Source organism: Oncorhynchus keta, chromosome 35 (genome assembly GCF_023373465.1).
Source record: "Oncorhynchus keta strain PuntledgeMale-10-30-2019 chromosome 35, Oket_V2, whole genome shotgun sequence".
NCBI lineage: Eukaryota > Metazoa > Chordata > Actinopteri > Salmoniformes > Salmonidae > Oncorhynchus > Oncorhynchus keta.
Genome location: NC_068455.1, coordinates 3,100,248 through 3,118,466, shown reverse-complemented (window position 1 = coordinate 3,118,466; position 18,219 = coordinate 3,100,248). Strand labels below are relative to the sequence as shown.

General features: G+C 42.6%; 1 protein-coding gene and 1 long non-coding RNA gene across 32 annotated transcripts in view; both read right to left on the bottom strand.

Annotated features, from left to right (window-relative positions):
* Positions 1-5,028: 5,028 nt before the first annotated feature.
* Positions 5,029-18,219, bottom strand: part of pank2 (pantothenate kinase 2) — a 32,193-nt gene continuing 19,002 nt past the window's right edge. For all 17 annotated transcript variants that reach the window (XM_052495946.1, XM_052495954.1, XM_052495955.1 and 14 more), the window contains 4 exons: positions 17,497-17,673; positions 13,960-14,083; positions 12,205-12,330; positions 5,029-7,012 (listed from right to left, as the gene is read on the bottom strand). In XM_052495946.1, the coding sequence (XP_052351906.1) occupies positions 6,962-7,012; positions 12,205-12,330; positions 13,960-14,083; positions 17,497-17,673 (478 nt within the window). In that variant the 3' untranslated portion in view covers positions 5,029-6,961. The remainder of the gene's footprint in view (positions 7,013-12,204; positions 12,331-13,959; positions 14,084-17,496; positions 17,674-18,219) is intronic.
* LOC127915679 (uncharacterized) lies at positions 7,028-11,953 on the bottom strand. Of its 15 annotated transcripts, none has more exons than XR_008091612.1 (5): positions 8,195-11,953; positions 7,629-8,142; positions 7,453-7,588; positions 7,215-7,418; positions 7,028-7,180 (listed from the first exon to the last, which is right to left on the bottom strand). It is a non-coding gene; the product is annotated as an uncharacterized LOC127915679 (long non-coding RNA). The 15 variants fall into 15 exon arrangements; XR_008091611.1 differs by having other exon boundaries at positions 7,028-7,214; positions 7,249-7,418; XR_008091613.1 differs by having other exon boundaries at positions 7,249-7,418.

Here is an 18,219-nt window from a genome sequence, read left to right as displayed (position 1 = left end):
ACCCTGTCCTGTTTAGTGGAGTAGCTGGAACCCTGTCCTGTTTAGTGGAGTAGCTGGAACCCTGTCCTGTTTAGTGGAGTAGCTGGAACCCTGTCCTGTTTAGTGGAGTAGCTGGAACCCTGTCCTGTTTAGTGGAGTAGCTGAAGCCCTGTCCTGTTTAGTGGAGTAGCTGGAACCCTGTCCTGTTTACTGGAGTAGCTGGAACCCTGTCCTGTTTAGTGGAGTAGCTGGAACCCTGTCCTGTTTAGTGGAGTAGCTGGAGCCCTGTCCTGTTTAGTGGAGTAGCTGGACCCCTGTCCTGTTTAGTGGAGTAGCTGGAACCCTGTCCTGTTTAGTGGAGTAGCTGGACCCCAGTCCTGTTTAGTGGAGTAGCTGGACCCCCGTCCTGTTTAGTGGAGTAGCTGGTCCCCTGTCCTGTTTAGTGGAGTAGCTGGTCCCCTGTCCTGTTTAGTGGAGTAGCTGGACCCCTGTCCTGTTTAGTGGAGTAGCTGGAACCCTGTCCTGTTTAGTGGAGTAGCTGGAACCCTGTCCTGTTTAGTGGAGTAGCTGGAACCCTGTCCTGTTTAGTGGAGTAGCTGGAGCCCTGTCCTGTTTAGTGGAGTAGCTGGAACCCTGTCCTGTTTAGTGGAGTAGCTGGACCCCTGTCCTGTTTAGTGGAGTAGGTGGAGTAGCTGGACCCCTGATCTGTTTAGTGGAGTAGCTGGAACCCTGACCTGTTTAGTGGAGTAGCTGGAACCCTGTCCTGTTTAGTGGAGTAGCTGGAACCCTGTCCTGTTTAGTGGAGTAGCTGGAGCCCTGACCTATTTAGTGGAGTAGCTGGAACCCTGTCCTGTTTAGTGGAGTAGCTGGAGCCCTGTCCTGTTTAGTAGCTGGATCCCTGTCCTGTTTACTGGAGTAGCTGGAGTAGCTGGAGCCCTGTCCTGTTTAGTGGAGTAGCTGGAACCCTGTCCTGTTTAGTGGAGTAGCTGGAGTAGCTGGAGCCCTGTCCTGTTTAGTGGAGTAGCTGGACCCCTGTCCTGTTTAGTGGAGTAGCTGGAACCCTGATCTGTTTAGTGGAGTAGCTGGAGTAGCTGGAACCCTGTCCTGTTTAGTGGAGTAGCTGGTCCCCTGTCCTGTTTAGTGGAGTAGCTGGAACCCTGTCCTGTTTAGTGGAGTAGCTGGACCCCTGTCCTGTTTAGTGGAGTAGCTGGAACCCTGTCCTGTTTAGTGGAGTAGCTGGAACCCTGTCCTGTTTAGTGGAGTAGCTGGAACCCTGACCTGTTTAGTGGAGTAGCTGGACCCCTGTCCTGTTTAGTGGAGTAGCTGGAACCCTGATCTGTTTAGTGGAGTAGCTGGAGCCCTGTCCTGTTTAGTGGAGTAGCTGGACCCCTGTCCTGTTTAGTGGAGTAGCTGGAACCCTGATCTGTTTAGTGGAGTAGCTGGAGCCCTGTTCTGTTTAGTGGAGTAGCTGGTCCCCTGTCCTGTTTAGTGGAGTAGCTGGAACCCTGTCCTGTTTAGTGGAGTAGGTGGAGTAGCTGGACCCCTGTCCTGTTTAGTGGAGTAGCTGGAACCCTGATCTGTTTAGTGGAGTAGCTGGAGCCCTGTTCTGTTTAGTGGAGTAGCTGGTCCCCTGTCCTGTTTAGTGGAGTAGCTGGAACCCTGATCTGTTTAGTGGAGTAGCTGGAACCCTGATCTGTTTAGTGGAGTAGCTGGAACCCTGATCTGTTTAGTGGAGTAGCTGGACCCCTGTCCTGTTTAGTGGAGTAGCTGGACCCTGATCTGTTTAGTGGAGTAGCTGGACCCCTGTCCTGTTTAGTGGAGTAGCTGGAACCCTGATCTGTTTAGTGGAGTAGCTGGAACCCTGATCTGTTTAGTGGAGTAGCTGGAACCCTGATCTGTTTAGTGGAGTAGCTGGAACCCTGATCTGTTTAGTGGAGTAGCTGGAACCCTGTCCTGTTTAGTGGAGTAGCTGGAGCCCTGTCCTGTTTAGTGGAGTAGCTGGACCCCTGTCCTGTTTAGTGGAGTAGCTGGATCCCTGTCCTGTTTAGTGGAGTAGCTGGAACCCTGATCTGTTTAGTGGAGTAGCTGGACCCCTGTCCTGTTTAGTGGAGTAGCTGGACCCCTGATCTGTTTAGTGGAGTAGCTGGACCCCTGTCCTGTTTAGTGGAGTAGCTGGAACCCTGATCTGTTTAGTGGAGTAGCTGGAACCCTGATCTGTTTAGTGGAGTAGCTGGAACCCTGATCTGTTTAGTGGAGTAGCTGGAACCCTGATCTGTTTAGTGGAGTAGCTGGACCCCTGTCCTGTTTAGTGGAGTAGCTGGAACCCTGATCTGTTTAGTGGAGTAGCTGGACCCCTGTCCTGTTTAGTGGAGTAGCTGGAACCCTGATCTGTTTAGTGGAGTAGCTGGAGCCCTGTCCTGTTTAGTGGAGTAGCTGGAACCCTGTCCTGTTTAGTGGAGTAGCTGGAGCCCTGTCCTGTTTAGTGGAGTAGCTGGACCCCTGTCCTGTTTAGTGGAGTAGCTGGATCCCTGTCCTGTTTAGTGGAGTAGCTGGAACCCTGTCCTGTTTAGTGGAGTAGCTGGAACCCTGTCCTGTTTAGTGGAGTAGCTGGAGCCCTGTCCTGTTTAGTGGAGTAGCTGGACCCCTGTCCTGTTTAGTGGAGTAGCTGGATCCCTGTCCTGTTTAGTGGAGTAGCTGGAGCCCTGTCCTGTTTAGTGGAGTAGCTGGAGCCCTGTCCTGTTTAGTGGAGTAGCTGGAACCCTGATCTGTTTAGTGGAGTAGCTGGAGCCCTGTCCTGTTTAGTGGAGTAGCTGGAACCCTGATCTGTTTAGTGGAGTAGCTGGTCCCCTGATCTGTTTAGTGGAGTAGCTGGAATATTTTAATAATAGTTTTATCAAAAAATGAAAACTTTAAATTGTAAAATAATCATTTTGAATGGTCATCCAACTCGGGGAAAACTCGGGCATCTTTCTAGAGCTTTTCTAGTACTTTCTAGAGCTTTTCTAGTACTTTCTAGAGCTTTTTCTAGTACATCTTTCTCGAGCTTTTCTAGTACTTTTAATTAGGACGCTGCCACAACTGGAGGTCTGCTAGTTTAATTTTTTTTCTTTTTTTTTTCTCTGCACACGAAGAGACAACACACATTATGTTAAACCTTGGCGCAGTCATAGCTCTCAGGCACCTCGCTATGCCGAAGGTCAGGCAAAAGAGAACTATAAGGGGATCCGGAAATACAGATAACCCGCGATGGGCCAAACCAAAATATACTAAACTTTTACAATCACATGCATGTACAATATTGATATGAAAAAGTGTTTGTACACCAAAGAATAACATTAACTATGCAGCTTTAATTCAATGTTTTTTTAAACACACTGAATTCTTATCATTCCCCCTTGACCTGGCCTTTTTGACTTGATCCTTGTGTGCAACTTGGTGCATAATCTATGGGAACATCACACCGCTACACATACAACGCAAGAAACAACAGAAAACCCATCGGCAATACTTTCAATCAAGAACAAACATCCGTAACTTTTATACCATAGTCCGGTCGCTATATTTGGATGTAGTAACCCTCCTTATTTGAATGGCACCAAAATAATCGCTAAGGATCATGTTAAAAGTGACCATAACTAACAAACTATTAACAAAGTATCAAGTCAATTTTAATGTCTATGGAATGAGAGGGGGTGAGCCTGCCGGTCCCTGATTGGTCTGTTTCAACAGTGTGTGACGATAAAATGTAGGAGTCAGAATAGATCACTATTTCGTTTAAATAATTTATTTAAAAAAATACAAAAATCTCTCGATTTGAAGCGAACTTTAAAATAATTCATCGTGGGGATCCAATTTGATCATAAACTAATTTTAAAACCCAAAACAAAACAGCCATCTAATATTTTTTTGGTGCCTCTGGCAATAGTAATTTATGTAGGCTTTCTTGGCCAGACCAGGGTTTTTGGCACCGCTAGGTTGCTATACAGTAGCCGACTTCACGCTTCAGGCTTGAAACTGGGGGTCTGTTCTCTCCGGTCAAGCTTATTCCGCGTGTGACAGCATGGGCAGCGCCATTGAGGCCATCTCCATTTTAAAGTAGTCCATTTTCTTCTTCGTTGGCTGATTTGCTCCCAACTCAGGAATCCCCGCCCAGTTGACAACTTTAAAATCGTGGAAGCTCTCAATGGCAACTCCGAAGATACATCCATGAGTCATATATATATATATATATATATATATGACAACAGGCACAACTTCGATAAAAATGTTTTTTATCTTCTTCAAATTGCCGAAATGCCACGTTCGTCCACGTATGTCAGTACATAACCTAGCCACTACGAAACTTCTATTTGATCAAATAAGCCTCATGTTGCAAATGACCAACTACATTTTTGGATGAACAAATTTCAACACGCTCTTATTGACTTCAATACAAAAATACCTCACTTCGTGGACACATTTTGGCCTGAATAAAACCTCTCACTTCGCCTCTTCCTTTCTGGTTTAACCCAAAAGACTCAAGACTTTTCCGTTTCCATCTACGCAGGCCGGAACCCCTTTCTCATTGAGCCATGGCTCCGGCGGACCTGCCCTCCCGTGGGACCAAAGCTAGACGACTGGTACTTATCAACCAGCATTCACACAACGGCCAACTGTAGGAGCTATGGAAACAGAATCACATTGGGTTTAACATTAAAATAAAATACATTAACATAAACCACTGGCGAAACTGTTGTGGACGTTAAGTCTCATTGGAAATGCGACATTAGAATTTGTCCGCTTTCTTAGTGCAAACCTAGCACTTATATAACGCCAATAAAAATGTAAACAATAATTCAACATAAATAGGATCTAAGTCCTTCTATTTCCAAAAAGATACAGCCCAGAAAAAAGTATCTGACTCAATGACCAAGTTATAACAGCTTCCAAAAATACATTTTTTATTCCTCTTATTTTATGTCGAAATCTTGCATATCGAAAAACACATATCTTGTAGATTTCCATTGCAGAACTTGCTATTATCGAATAAATAAGCATCACCTCAGAAAATGATATTCAAATAATTTATATGACACATTTATTACAAATATTTAGTAATAATAAAAAACAAAGTATATTGTACATCAACAGAGAGAGAACTTGGTGTATGGAGTCAAAGACAGGTGTGATTTAAAAAAAAAGCATTTCTTCATACGATTGTCTGTATTTCTACCTTTCCTAGACTACAACATACCAGGCACTTAACAGAATGTATTTAGCTGAACGTGAAGCACTAGTACAGTGCCTTGCGAAAGTATTCGGCCCCCTTGAACTTTGCGGCCTTTTGCCACATTTCAGGCTTCAAACATAAAGATATAAAACTTTATTTTTTTGTGAAGAATCAACAACATGTGGGACACAATCATGAAGTGGAACGACATTTATTGGATATTTCAAACTTTTTTAACAAATCAAAAACTGAAAAATTGGGCGTGCAAAAAAAATACAGTTTTATATCTTTATGTTTGAAGCCTGAAATGTGGCAAAAGGTCGCAAAGTTCAAGGGGGCCGAATACTTTCGCAAGGCACTGTACATACACAGCTGATTTGACGAGACTGAACACAACCAACTTGTGTACGTTTACTTGCCTTTGGGATAGGACTAAAGCATGTATATGATTACAGGCTGGTGGTGGCAGTGGTGTAATGGTGTGGATAATGTTTTCCCACGTTAGGGTCCCTTGATACCAATTAAGCAACGTTTCCATGCCTCGAAGAATTCAGGGTGTTCTGGAGGCAAAGGGGAGTCCTATACTGCACAAATACAGCAGATCCAGATCCCTGAAAGTGTTGTGTTGTCTACTACCGTGTTTTATTTAAACTGTAATGTATTTTTAGTTATGTGTATGGACTCCAGGAAGAGTACCTGATGGCATAGTGATCTGAATAAAAAGTAGTTAAAGTCTAATAATGACAACAGTTGAAACTAGTATGGGGGAGAAGAGACAGAGAGAGAGAGAGAGAGAGAGAGGGAGAGAGAGACAGCGAGAGACAGAGAGAGAGCAAGACAGAGCAAAACAGCGAGAGACAGACAGAGAGAGACAGAGAGAGACAGAGAGAGAGCAAGACAGAGAGAGCGAGAAACAGAGGGAGAGAGAGAGGAGAGATTGTCTCAAGGCAGAATAAAGACTAAAATGTTTAACTATCATGTAAAGTTGAATAAGAGTCAGATTCGTTGGTAACAGTTCATTCAGGTGAAAAACTTAACATTTATGTCCAAAACAGACCCACAAATATTCCATTTGCCATTATCAATCAAAACCTCTTCCATCAATATGTAGCAATCACTTTGCAGCTGAGCTGAAAAACGTCACAGTAAACAATAGTAAAAGATAAAAAATGAATTTAACGTAACAGTAAATCAGGGTTGAGATCAATTCCATTACAATTCCTGTCAATTGAGAAAGTAAACCAAATTCCCCATTTTCCTAAATTAAAAAGCATTTGAAGAGAATCGGAACGTCAGAATCGGAACGTTAATGTACTTCCTGTATTGGCTGGAATGAACCCTGCCGCGAGTGCCAGTAGAATGCCCATTGGGCCCCAGCCATGGAGCCTTCTATGGAGGTCAACATCTAGAGCTGAGCCATCGGCTGCTGATGGCGACAGAGCAATCAAGCAATTATATTAAACATGTCAAACAGACATGCGATTATCCAGCAGTTAAGTTAAGGCAACATCGGCGGTTGTTCCTGGTGGGATTCATAGTCCTGTCAAACGTATGCAGACGGACCAGGCTACTTGTCTACTATACAGCCTACCTACCTGGCTGGCTACTTGTACAGGCAAGCACACCACACCAATAGAGTGTGGAGGATAAAAGTGTAAAAGTCCTGCTGGACGGACGGTCTTTGGTTTAACAGTCTAAGTGCGAGTCTGGCTTTGGGTGAGAGCAGTCCTTGGGTCTTAGGTGCTAGTTTGACCTTCAGGGCCACCGTAGCAATCAGGATGGATCCAGGAGTTCCAGCAAAGCCCCGACTGATCCGAAGTAGCCCTGACAACGACAACAAAAACTATAATGTTAGTTTACTGCAGATCTCTCATCAAGGAAGAGCTTTACCTCGTCTCAAGGATTGATCAAGGAAGAGCTTTACCTCGTCTCAAGGTTTGATCAAGGAAGAGCTTTACCTCGTCTCAAGGATTGATCAAGGAAGAGCTTTACCTCGTCTCAAGGATTGATCAAGGAAGAGCTTTACCTCGTCTCAACGATTGATCAAGGAAGAGCTTTACCTCGTCTCAAGGTTTGATCAAGGAAGAGCTTTACCTCGTCTCAAGGTTTGATCAAGGAAGAGCTTTACCTCGTCTCAAGGTTTGATCAAGGAAGAGCTTTACCTCGTCTCAAGGTTTGATCAAGGAAGAGCTTTACCTCGTCTCAAGGTTTGATCAAGGAAGAGCTTTACCTCGTCTCAACGATTGATCAAGGAAGAGCTTTACCTCGTCTCAAGGTTTGATCAAGGAAGAGCTTTACCTCGTCTCAAGGTTTGATCAAGGAAGAGCTTTACCTCGTCTCAAGGTTTGATCAAGGAAGAGCTTTACCTCGTCTCAAGGATTGATCAAGGAAGAGCTTTACCTCGGGTTGATCTCAAGGATTGATCAAGGAAGAGCTTTACCTCGTCTCAAGGATTGATCAAGGAAGAGCTTTACCTCGTCTCAACGATTGATCAAGGAAGAGCTTTACCTCGTCTCAAGGTTTGATCAAGGAAGAGCTTTACCTCGTCTTACTGTGTTACTTTAGTCCCTCTTCCCATGGCGTTTACCAGTATGTGTATCTACAGGGCCTTCATAGTATTCACACCCCTGGACTTTTGACACCTTTAGTTGTTATGCACATGGATTTGGTAGTAGAGTAGTGGCCTTTTCACACCTTTAGTTGTTATGCACATGGATTTGGTAGTAGAGTAGTGGCCTTTTCACACCTTTAGTTGTTATGCACATGGATTTGGTAGTAGAGTAGTGGCCTTTTCACACCTTTAGTTGTTATGCACATGGATTTGGTAGTAGAGTAGTGGCCTTTTCACACCTTTAGTTGTTATGCACATGGATTTGGTAGTAGAGTAGTGGCCTTTTCACACCTTTAGTTGTTATGCACATGGATTTGGTAGTAGAGTAGTGGCCTTTTCACACCTTTAGTTGCTATGCACATGGATTTGGTAGTAGAGTAGTGGCCTTTTCACACACTGAATATGTTGTAAAATGTACTGTAAATGTTTTTCCAATTGTATAACTACGACTCAAAAAGCAATCGATGCCTTGAATCTAAAATGGATTAAATTGAGATGTTGTGTCACTGGTCTACACACAATACCCCATAATGTCAAAGTGGAATTATGTTTGTAGAATTATTTTACAAATTAATAAAAAAATGAAAACCTGAAATGTCTCGAGTCAATAAGTATTCAACCCGTTTGTTTACGGCAAGCCTAATTAAACGTGCTTAACAAGTCACATAATAAGTGCCATGGACTGTCTGCAATGAGTGTTGAGCATTAATTACACCTTGGATGATGTATCAATACACCCAGTCACTACAAAGATACAGGCGTCCTTCCAAACTCAGTTGCCGAAGAGGAAGGAAACCGCTCAGGGATTTCACCATGAGACCAATGGTGATTTTAAAACAGTTACAGAGTTTAGTGGCTGTGACAAGAGAAAACTGAGGATGGATCAACAACATTATAGTTACTCCACAATACTAAACTAAATTATAAGAAGGAGGCCTTCACAGAATAAAATATATTCCAAAACATGCATCCCTTTTGCAATAAAGCAAAACTGAAAAAAATTTGGCAAATAAATGAACTTTGTGTCCTGAATACAAAGCGTTATGTTTGGGGCCAATCCAACACAACACATCACTTAGTACCACTCAATATTTTCAAGCATAGTGGTTGCTGCTATGAAAAGCCAACTGACATATACTACAGAGGTGCTGACCAATCACTGATTATTATTTGAGCCTGCTGGTCATCTATGAACATCTTGAAAAACAATGTACTCTTATAAATTTCCACCCCTCATAGCCTGGTTCCTCTCCACCCATCACAGCCAATAGAGGACTGGCCACCCCTCATAGCCTGGTTCCTCTCCACCCATCACAGCCAATAGAGGACTGGCCACCCCTCATAGCCTGGTTCCTCTCTAGGTTTCTTCCTAGGTTCCTGCCTTTCTAGGGAGTTTTTCCTAGTCAACGTGCTTCTACACCTGCATTGCTTGCCGTTTGGGGTTTTAGGCTGGGTTTCTGTACAGCACTTTGAGATATCAGCTGATGTATAAAGGGCTGTATAAATACATGTGATTGATTATGTTATGGGTATCCTTGTCATCGGCAAGGATTGGGGAGTTTTTTTTAAGGATAGAAAGAAAAGTATAGAGCTAAGCACAGCCAAAATCCCGGAGGAAAACCTGGTTCAGTCTGTGTTCAAACCAGGAGAAATTCAGCTTTTTAGTTACAGTAATGACTTAAAATCAGCTTGAAAATCTACGGCAAGATTTTAAAATGGCTGTCTAGCAATGATCAACAACCAATTTATAAAATAATAATGCGCAAATATTATACAATCCAGGTGTGCAAATTAGAGGTCGACCCGACTATGATTTTTCAACACCGATACAGATTATTGGAGGACTAAAAAAAAGCAGACACCGATTAAATCGGACAATTTTTATTTATTTATTTGTAATAACGACAATTACAACAATACTGAATGAACACTTTTATTCTAACTTAATAGAATACATCAATAAAATCAATTTAGCCTCAAATAAATAATGAAACATGTTCAATTTGGTTTAAATAATGCAAAAACAAAGTGTTGGAGAAGAAAGTAAAAGTGCAATATGTGCCATGTAAGAAAGCTAACGTTTCAGTTCCTTGCTCAGAACATGAGAACATATGAAAGCTGGTGGTTCCTTCAATATTCCCAGGTAAGAAGTTTTAGGTTGTAGTTATTATAGGACTATTTCTCTCTATACCATTTGTATTTCATTAACCTTTGACTATTGGATGTTCTTATAGGCACTTTAGTATTGCCAGTGTAACAGTATAGCTTCCGTCCCTCTCCTCGCTCCTCCCTGGGCTCGAACCAGGAACACATTGACAACAGCCACCCTCGAAGCATCGTTACCCATCGCTCTCCTCCGCAAGGGGAATAACTACTCCAAGTCTCAGAGCGAGTGACGTCTGAAACGCTATTAGCGCGCACCCCGCTAACTAGCTAGCCATTTCACATCGGTTACACCAGCCTCATCTCGGGAGTTGATAGGCTTGAAGTCATGAACAGCGCTGTGCTTGCTAAGAGCTGCTGGCAAACGCACAAAAGTGCTGTTTGAATGAATGCTTACGAGCCTGCCTGCTGGTGCCTACCATCGCTCAGTCAGACTGCTCTATCAAATATCAAATCATAGACTTAATTATAACATAATAACACACAGAAATACGAGCCTTAGGTCATTAATATATCGTTCCGTATTTTATCTAACGGGTGGCATCCATGAGTCTACATATTCCTGCACAACCTTCAATGTTATGTCATAATTACATACAATTCTGGCAAATTAGTTTGCAACGAGCCAAGCGGCCCAAACTGTTGCATATACCCTGACTCTGCGTGCAATGAACGCAAGAGAAGTGACAATTTCCCTAGTTTAATATTGCCTGCCAACATGAATCTTTTAACTAAATATGCAGGTTTAAAAATATATACTTCTGCGTATTGATTTTAAGAAAGGCATTGGTGTTTATGGTTAGGTACAGTTGTGCAACGATTGTGCTTTTTCCGCAAATGCGCTTTTGTTAAATCATCCCCCGTTTGGCGAAGTTGACTGTCTTTGTTAGAACCAAACTGCTGCATATACCCAGACTCTGTTGCACAGAACGCAAGAGAAGAAGTGACACAATTTCCCTAGTTAGAAATTCATGTTAGCAGGCAATATTAACTAAATATGCAGGTTTATAAATATATACTTGTGTATTGATTTTAAGAAAGTCATTGATGTTTATGGTTAGGTACACATTGGTGCAACGACAGTGCTATTTTTGCGAATGCGCTTGTTAAATCATCACCCGTTTGGCGAAGTAGGCTGTGATTCGATGATAAATTAACGGGCACCGCATCGATTATATGCAACGCGGGACAAGCTAGTTAAACTCGTAATATCATCAACCATGTGTAATTAACTAGTGATTATGTTAAAATTGATTGTTTTTTTATAGGATAAGTTTAATGCTAGCTAGCACCTTACCTTGGCTCCTTGCTGCACTCGCATAACAGGTAGTCAGCCTGCCACGCAGTCTCCTCGTGGAGTGCAATGTAATCGGCCATAATCGGTGTCCAAAAATGCCGATTGTTATGAAAACTTGAAATCGGACCTAATTAAATCGGCCATTCCGAATAATCGGTCGACCCCTAGTGCAAAGCTCATAAGAGACTTATCCAGAAAGACTCACAGCTATAGTTGCTGCCAAAAGTGATTCTTAATATATATATTTTTAATTTTACCTTTATTTAACTAGGCAAGTCAGTTAAGAACAAATTCTTATTTTCAATGACGGCCTAGGAACAGTGGGTTAACTGCCTGTTCAGGGGCAGAACGACAGATTTGTACCATGTCAGCTCGGGGGTTTGAATTTGCAACCATTAGGCTACCATGCCGCCCCAAATACATAATAATATGTATTAACTCAGGGTTGAATACTGATGTAATCAAGATAGTGTTTTATTTGACAAATATTAAACATTTTCTTCACCTTTAACAGAGTATTTTGTGTAAAAATTACAATTAAATCACCTTGTAACGAAATGTGAAAAAAGTCAAGGTGTATGAATATTTTCTGAAGGTACTGTACAGACTGAACCAAGCGGAGACATCGTCAAGGGACATTTAAAAATATATATATTATACTCCATCACCCTAGGGCTTTACTACAGGTTGACTGAATACCTTACCTCGTGTCTGAGGAACAGGGCTTTACTACAGGTTGACTGAATACCTTACCTCGTGTCTGAGGAACAGGGCTTTACTACAGGTTGACTGAATACCTTACCTCGTGTCTGAGGAACAGGGCTTTACTACAGGTTGACTGAATACCTTACCTCGTGTCTGAGGAACAGGGCTTTACTACAGGTTGACTGAATACCTTACCTCGTGTCTGAGGAACAGGGCTTTCAGACCAGTAGACAGTCTTACCTCGTGTCTGAGGAACAGGGCTTTCAGCTGGCCTTTAGACCAGTAGTCCATGGCATAGGCCAGCAGCTTCATGGACAGGGTATTCACCCTCAGGAAGTTCCCTACGAACACCACCCTCTCAATGTTCTGAACAGAAACACAAAACAGGGGGAGGTACAGGTCATTAGGGTCATAGGGTACAGGTCATTAGGAACACTTATTTTTCTTATCACCTCATGGTTGTAAAACGGAATGATTACAAATGGGTCATTTCAACCTGATATTCATATAAATATTTTAAGATTAAGTTTAATTTCTCAAATAAATAACAGACATGAAAAATAAAACAAGTTGCAATGCAGACTGGCTGAAGCAGAGGCTGAAGCAGAGGCTGAAGAAGAGGCTGAAGCAGACTGGCTGAAGCAGAGCCCAGTGCCTTCATAGCCCTGTACAATGCTGCTTGATCCAGATTCAACAAGGCAGCATCATAAAGAGGCTGAAGGCAAAGAGAGAACATCCAGCTCTCCCCTGAACATCCAGCTTCCCCCTGAACATCCAGCTTCCCCCTGAACATCCAGCTCTCCCCTGAACATCCAGCTCTCCCCTGAACATCTCCCCTGAACATCCAGCTCTCCCCTGAACATCCAGCACTCCCCTGAACATCCAGCACTCCCCTGAACATCCAGCACCCCCTGAACATCCAGCACCCCCCTGAACATCCAGCACCCCCCTGAACATCCAGCTTCCCCCCGAACATCCAGCTCTCCCCTGAACATCCAGCCCCCTGAACATCCAGCTTCCCCCTGAACATCCAGCCCCCTGAACATCCAGCCCCCTTGAACATCCAGCTTCCCCCTGAACATCCAGCCCCCTGAACATCCAGCCCCCTGAACATCCAGCCCCCCTGAACATCCAGCCCCCTGAACATCCAGCCCCCCTGAACATCCAGCTTCCCCCTGAACATCCAGCCTCCCTGAACATCTAGCTTCCCCCGAACATCCAGCTTCCCCCTGAACATCCCCCTGAACATCCAGCTTCACCCTGAACATCCAGCTTCCCCCTGAACATCTCCCCTGAACATCCAGCCCCCCCTGAACATCCAGCCAGCTTCCCCCTGAACATCCAGGCCCCCCTGAACATCCAGCTTCCCCCTGAACATCAAGCCCTCCCCTGAACATCCAGCTCTCCCCTGAACATCCAGCTCTCCCCTGAACATCCAGCTTCCCCCTGAACATCCAGCTTCCCCCTGAACATCCAGCTTCCCCCTGAACATCCAGCTTCCCCCTGAACATCCAGCTTCCCCCTGAACATCCAGCTTCCCCCTGAACATCCAGCTTCCCCCTGAACACATCTCTGTGTGATGTTTATCTGTCTCCACTGTCTTTCCATCGTCTTCAAAGCACTATACCGCCACAACATGCGAACAGCACCTGAAACGACAGCCCGTTTCCTGCCTGAAACGGCAGCCCGTTTCCTGCCTGAAACGGCAGCCCGTTTCCTGTCTGAAACGGCAGCCCGTTTCCTGTGCCGTTTCCTGTCTGAAACGGCAGCCCGTTTCCTGTGCCGTTTCCTGTCTGAAACGGCAGCCCGTTTCCTGTCTGAAACGGCAGCCTGTTTCCTATATTTATTTACATTTACATTTAACCGCTATATTTATTCACAATTTCAAATTGTACAAATACACTACGGCAGTTCAGATATAGTGCACTACTATTGACCAGGGCCCTGGTGATGCACTATATAGGGAATAGGGTGCATTGTGAAGTAGTGAAGTACCTCGTTGAGCGCAACCATCCTGGTGATGGAGCCGATGTTGTTGGTGATGGAGACCAGGGTGGCTCTGGCTAGGTCCTCTTTAGAGATGGACTCCCGCTTCTCTTTACACACCATGTTCCCAAAACTACAAGACAGAAATACATCATGTTCCCAGAACTACATCATGTTCCCAAAACTATACCATGTTCCCAAAACTACAAGACAGAAATACATCATGTTCCTAAAACTACAAGACAGAAATACACCATGTTCCCAAAACTACAAGACAGAAATACATCATGTTCCCAGAACTACATCATGTTCCCAAAACTATACCATGTTCCCAAAACTACAAGACAGAAATACATCATGTTCCTAAAACTACAAGACAGAAATACATCATGTTCCCAAAACTACAAGGCAGAAATACATCATGTTCCCAAAACTACAAGGCAGAAATACATCATATTCCCAAAACTACAAGGCAGAAATACATCATATTCCCAAAACTACAAGACAAAAATACATCATATTCCCAAAACTACAAGACAAAAATACATCATGTTCCCAAAACTACATCATGTTCCTAAAACTACAAGACAGAAATACATCATGTTCCCAAAACTACAAGACAGAAATACATCATGTTCCCAGAACTACATCATGTTCCCAAAACTACATAATGTTCCCAAAACTACAAGACAGAAATACATCATGTTCCCAAAACTACAAGACAAAAATACATCATGTTCCCAAAACTACAAGACAGAAATACATCATGTTCCTAAAACTACAAGGCAGAAATACATCATGTTCCCAAAACTACATAATGTTCCCAAAACTACATAATGTTCCCAAAACTACAAGACAAAAATACATAATGTTCCCAAAACTACATCATGTTCCCAAAACTACAAGGCAGAAATACATCATGTTCCCAAAACTACAAGGCAGAAATACATCATGTTCCCAAAACTACAAGGCAGAAATACATCATGTTCCCAAAACTACATCATGTTCCCAAAACTACAAGACAGAAATACATCATGTTCCCAAAACTACATAATGTTCCCAAAACTACATAATGTTCCCAAAACTACAAGACAGAAATACATCATGTTTCTAAAACTACAAGACAAAAATACATAATGTTCCCAAAACTACATCATGTTCCCAAAACTACAAGACAAAAATACATCATGTTCCCAAAACTACATCATGTTCCCAAAACTACATAATGTTCCCAAAACTACATAAAAAAACTACATAATGTTCCCAAAACTACAAGACAGAAATACATCATGTTTCTAAAACTACAAGAGAAAAATACATCATGTTCCCAAAACTACAAGGCAGAAATACATCATGTTCCCAAAACTACATCATGTTCCCAAAACTACAAGACAGAAATATATCATGTTCCCAAAACTACATAATGTTCCCAAAACTACATCATGTTCCCAAAACTACAAGACAGAAATACATCATGTTTCTAAAACTACAAGACAAAAATACATCATGTTCCCAAAACTACAAGGCAGAAATACATCATGTTCCCAAAACTACATCATGTTCCCAAAACTACAAGACAGAAATACATCATGTTCCCAAAACTACATAATGTTCCCAAAACTACATAATGTTCCCAAAACTACATAATGTTCCCAAAACTACAAGACAGAAATACATCATGTTTCTAAAACTACAAGACAGAAATACATCATGTTTCTAAAACTACAAGACAGAAATACATCATGTTCCCAAAACTACAAGACAGAAATACATCATGTTTCTAAAACTACAAGACAGAAATACATCATGTTCCCAAAACTACAAGACAGAAATGCATCATGTTTCTAAAACTACAAGGCAGAAATACATCATGTTCCCAAAACAAGGCAGAAATACATCATGTTCCCAAAACTACATCATGTTCCCAAAACTACAAGGCAGAAATACATCATGTTTCTAAAACTACAAGGCAGAAATACATCATGTTCCCAAAACAAGGCAGAAATACATCATGTTCCCAAAACTACATCATGTTCCCAAAACTACAAGACAGAAATACATCATGTTCCCAGAACTACAAGACAGAAATACATCATGTTCCCAAAACTACAAGACAGAAATACATCATGTTCCCAAAACTACAAGACAGAAATACATCATGTTCCCAAAACTACATCATGTTCCCAGAACTACATCATGTTCCCAAAACTACAAGACAGAAATACATCATGTTCCTAAAACTACATCATGTTCCCAAAACTACAAGGCAGAAATACATCATGTTCCCAAACTACAAGACAGAAATACATCATGTTCCCAAAACTACAAGACAGAAATACATCATGTTCCCAAAACTACAAGACAGAAATACATCATGTTCCCAAAACTACAAGACAGAAATACATCATGTTCCCAAAACTACAAGACAGAAATACATCATGTTCCCAAAACTACAAGACAGAAATACATCATGTTCCTAAAACTACATAATGTTCCCAAAACTACAAGGCAGAAATGCATCATGTTCCTAAAACTACAATGCAGAAATACATCATGTTTCTAAAACTACAAGGTAGAAATACATCATGTTCCTAAAACTACATCATGTTCCCAAAACTACAAGGCAGAAATACATCATGTTCCCAAAACTACAAGGCAGAAATACATCATGTTCCCAAAACTACAAGGCAGAAATACATCATGTTCCCAGAACTACAAGACATAAATACATCATGTTCCCAGAACTACAAGACATAAATACATCATGTTCCCAAAACTACAAGACAGAAATACATCATATTCCCAAAACTACAAGACAGAAATACATCATGTTCCCAAAACTACATCATGTTTCTAAAACTACAAGGCAGAAATACATCATGTTCCCAAAACTACAAGACAGAAATACATCATGTTCCCAAAACTACAAGACAGAAATACATCATGTTCCCAAAACTACATCATGTTTCTAAAACTACAAGGCAGAAATACATCATGTTCCCAAAACTACAAGACAGAAATACATCATGTTCCCAAAACTACATCATGTTTCTAAAACTACAAGGCAGAAATACATCATGTTTCTAAAACTACAAGGCAGAAATACATCATGTTCCCAAAACTACAAGGCAGAAATACATCATGTTCCTAAAACTACATCATGTTCCCAAAACTACATCATGTTCCCAAAACTACAAGGCAGAAATACATCATGTTCCCAAAACTACAAGGCAGAAATACATCATGTTCCTAAAACTACAAGGCAGAAATACATCATGTTCCCAAAACTACAAGGCAGAAATACATCATGTTCCTAAAACTACAAGGCAGAAATACATCATGTTCCAGAGCGACTTACAAGAGCAATTAGGTTTAAGTGCCTTGCTCAACGGCAGACAGATTCTTCAGTTAGTCGGCTCAGAGATTCGAACCAGCAACCTTTCCATTATTGACCAAACGGTCTTAAAACGCTAGGCTACCTGTTGCAAAACATTTTGCTACGGTGTGCACTAATGAATACACCCTGGGTACTGCTAACGGTTTTACCTGGAGGCCACAGCCCAGCCAGGGAGGCCGAAGCGCTCGTAGTCCCCTCCGTAGATGTCCCGTACTAGCTTATCCACGTGCGTGCTCTCCCCCTGCGACGCCATCTCCAGAGCCTCCTCAAAGCTGGAGCAGCCAGTCAGTAAACAGCACAGCCCCAGGAATGTCCCTCCACCCAGACTGCATGGGGAAACACAGGACACGGTTATAACATGTAGTAACCTACCACCAAAATGTTCCAGGCTCCTCCTTCCTAGGCTCCAAGGGGGGGGGGTCCTAGGTACAGGTACAGATCTAGGATCAGCTTCCCCTCTCCCAATCCTAAACCTTAACGAATGGTGGTGGAAATTCAAAATCTGTCCTAAGATCAGAATCTAAAAGGAAACCGCTCCGTGTCCCTTCCTGCCTCTCTAGCCATGCAGCACACAGGACCAGTATGACAGACAGGGCCCGAGCAGTCATGTGCCAGACCGGAAAACTACCAAGGACAACAAACAGAGGCAAGGGGAGCTCCCATAGCCTGGGTACCAGTCTGGTTGAGCTCCCATAGCCTGGCTACCAGTCTGGTTGAGCTCCCATAGCCTGGCTACCAGTCTGGGCAGAAATCCCATAGCCCCAAAACTACCAGTCTGGTTGAAAACTCCCATAGCCTGGCTACCAGTCTGGTTGAGCTCCCATAGCCTGGCTACCAGTCTGGTTGAGCTCCCATACAGCCTGGCTACCAGT